We start from the raw sequence: 3370 nt of genomic DNA, 5'->3' as shown, positions 1-3370 counted from the left end.
CTATTTTGCCTAGGTTGGTCTTGAACTCCTGGGCTCGAGGGATCCTCCTGTCTTGGCCTCCCAAAGGATTACAGGCATAGGCCAACCCTCAAGCTTTCTTAAATACCAAATTATAGAACATGTCTTCACAGAAGATAAATCTTGAATAGTATGAAAACAGGAGATGGATGTATTACAGGCAATTCCCAAATTCAACAGTACTAAATATTTCATTTTGTCTAACTTCCCTGGCTAAATACAGCATAGATTTTCTTAAAAAAAACAAAAAAACAAAAAAAAAAACAACTTCACAAAACACATCACAATACACTTTTTTTTTTTTTTGAGATGTAGTTTCACTTTTTCACCCAGGCTGAAGTGCAATGGCATGATCTTGACTCACTGCAACTTCTGCCTCCCGGATTCAAGCAGTTCTCTTGTCTCAGCCTCCCAAGTAGCTGGAATTACAGGTGCCCGCCACCACACCTGGCCAATTTTTGTATTTTTAGTAGAGACAGGGTTTTGCCGTGTTGGCCAGGCTGTTCTCAAAATCCTGACCTTAAGTGATCCACCTGCCTCGGCCTCGCAAAGTGCTGGGATTACAGGCGTAAGCCATTGCACCCAGCCTCACAATAAACTTTTATTTTTGTTCTCAAAATAATACCATTTGTTTTCCAAAGTCTGTATTTATTTTATATTACCCACTGTCATAATCAGGCACTGTTCAATTTTTACTTTCCTTTCAGATAGAAGAGCTGGAAAAGCAGTTAGTCCTTGCCAACTCAGAGCTAACTGAAGCCCGGACAGAGCGTGATCAATTCAGTCAGGAATCTGGAAATTTAGATGATCAACTTCAAAAGTTGTTGGTAAGATTATGCTTTAAAATATGAATAAGATGAATTCTGGCAAGTTTTTCACCAAAATATATCACAAAACTTGTTTCCTTTATAAAATTACCAACTTATAAAATATTTGTGCATACATGCAACAGATTATTTTAGACACAATTCAAGTTTTGCATATAAAATATATTCTGTATACTTAATTTTTTTCTTAAGCAGAGCTATTACAGTATTAGGTGAAGGAGATCTTGACATAGTCATAGTCTTTCTTTTTTTTTTTTTTTTTTTTTTTTGAGACAGAGTCTCCCTCTGTAGCCCAGGCTGGAGTGCAGTGGCGCCATCTCGGCTCACTGCAAGCTCCGCCTCCTGGGTTCAGGCCATTCTCCTGCCTCAGCCTCCTAAGTAGTTGGAACTACAGGCGCCCGCCACCACGCCCGGCTAATTTTTTGTATTTTTAGTAGAGGCAGGGTTTCACTGTGGTCTCGATCTCCTGACCTCGTGATCCGCCCACCTCGGCCTCCCAAAGTGCTGGGATTACAAGCGTGAGCCACCACGCCCGGCCAACATAGTCTTTCAAGTAGTTACCATATTCTATTAAATTGAAGTCGTGTCACATGTTCATTTTAAGGCCAAATAACATTCTAAACACATACAAATTGTGTATGTAGAAATTTGGAATGGACAGTTAGGTGAAGTTGTTTTAAAAGAAAAGGACAGTATGATGGTGCTCATAATGAAGCAACTTTGTCCTCTGTTGGAGGAACTATAGGATGAGATTTTAGGAAAGGAAATGTTTGGAACCCCCTTTTGTGGTATTAGTGGTATAACAGAATAAATTTCTCAGCTTACCAAACCCCATTCCAGGGAATTGTGCTCTTTGCTATTAAAGCCATCCTTCGCAGGCTGACAAGGGTTAGATGAGCTGAGGTAAGGATAGAACTGAGAGCTGTGTAGAGAAGCTCTTAACCTTGGCATAATTCTTCAGTGCTTTACCTAACATTTGCATGTTTCTCAGTGTTCTCCTATCTAATTTGAAAATCTTGGAGACTGAATGTCTGAAAGATCCTCAAACCTGGCCTCCCTTTTCATTCTTACCGTCACCACCCCTCTTTCAACCCTTCATTACTCATCGCCTGGAGCACGGCAGTCTCCTTATTGATGTTCCCAACTCCAGTTTTTCTCCTCTTCACTCCTTCCTGTAAAGGGCTGCCGCATACATCTCTCTAAAATATAGCTCTAGTGATGTCACTCTTCAACTCAAAATTACTTTCTCTGTAAAATCAGACACCCTCCCTTTCAGTACTGTTCATGATCCATAACCCTGCTAAACTTTCCGATCCTTTCTCTCTACCTGGACCCAGTGCACCATGCAAACACACAGGCCCCTTTCCTGTCCCTTCTTCCTAATCTCTGCATCTTCAGGTCTAACTCAAATACTATCCTGAAGCATTTTGATCCCTTTAGTGAGATTCTGTCTGTTATTCCCTATCTTTGTCCTTTTAATGAAAAACCACTTCCAGTTACTTATGTCTGTCTTAGCTTTCTCTTGGATCATAAGTCATTTGAGCATAGATGGATCTTTGTTTTTACTAGTCTGACTGTAGAGTTTTTGCTCCTGTTCAACACTATGTATTTTTTAAGCAACTGAAAAGGGAGGTAATTCTATTCACAGCCCAGATGCTACTCCAATTCCAGTACCAGCCACTATTCTGCCATTTCTCCATTACTTATCATTTTTCCTGTATGCTTTTGAGCATTTCTTTGTTATAGGAGCATACTTGATGTGAGGTATAATGTCTTTCTTAGAAAATGCAAGACTTCAAAACAGGACACTTTTAAAATCTACTGTATTTTCCTTTTCATTGTATATCATTTGAGTTCTAGTCCCTCGAGATAGACTTGTAATGCTAGAAATTTTAAGCAAAATGTTAACTTATTTTTCTTGGAAATAATTGCTCTTAAGCCATTAAAAAGGAATCAGATTCCAAAATCAAAGGTGTCTGAAATCACATAAAAACTCCAAATGTGATATAAACACAATATGTTTTATCTTAATTATTTAATAGCAGGGAGGAAAAAAGCATTCCTCTCTTTTTTTAGGCTGATCTACACAAAAGGGAGAAGGAGCTGAGTCTGGAGAAGGAGCAGAATAAGCGTCTGTGGGACCGAGACACAGGCAACAGCATCACCATTGACCATCTACGGCGGGAACTGGACGACCGGAACATGGAGGTGCAGCGCCTGGAAGCCCTGCTCAAGGCCTTGAAGAGCGAGTGTCAGGGCCAGATGGAGCGGCAGGTCAGCGCCTGCACAGGCTGTGCCATCACCAAACAGTCTCTTCTGGGGAAAAAATTTATTTTATGTTTAAATAGAGCTTTTTATTTTTAACATATATGGACCTAACATGGCTCCTAAAATAAAGCTATGGATTCTGTGAGCAATTTATGAAAACCTGACACTTATTTTTTATTTTATTTTATTTTTTGTTTATTTATTTATTTATTTTTAGATCGCACCTCCCTCTGTCACCCAGGCTGGAGTGCAGTGGC

General features: G+C 39.7%; 1 protein-coding gene across 2 annotated transcripts in view; it reads left to right on the top strand.

The window, feature by feature from the left end:
* The window catches only part of CCDC158 (coiled-coil domain containing 158), a 132160-nt gene that overhangs the window by 57839 nt on the left and 70951 nt on the right, over window positions 1-3370 (top strand). For both annotated transcript variants that reach the window (XM_011966211.1, XM_011966210.1), the window contains 2 exons: window positions 726-845; window positions 2922-3119. In XM_011966211.1, coding sequence (XP_011821601.1) covers window positions 726-845; window positions 2922-3119 — 318 coding nt within the window. The remainder of the gene's footprint in view (window positions 1-725; window positions 846-2921; window positions 3120-3370) is intronic.

Source organism: Mandrillus leucophaeus, unplaced genomic scaffold (assembly GCF_000951045.1).
Source record: "Mandrillus leucophaeus isolate KB7577 unplaced genomic scaffold, Mleu.le_1.0 Scaffold75, whole genome shotgun sequence".
Classification (NCBI taxonomy): domain Eukaryota; kingdom Metazoa; phylum Chordata; class Mammalia; order Primates; family Cercopithecidae; genus Mandrillus; species Mandrillus leucophaeus.
The sequence above is the reverse complement of the archived record's forward strand: the minus strand, read 5'-3'. Positions and strand labels throughout refer to the sequence as shown.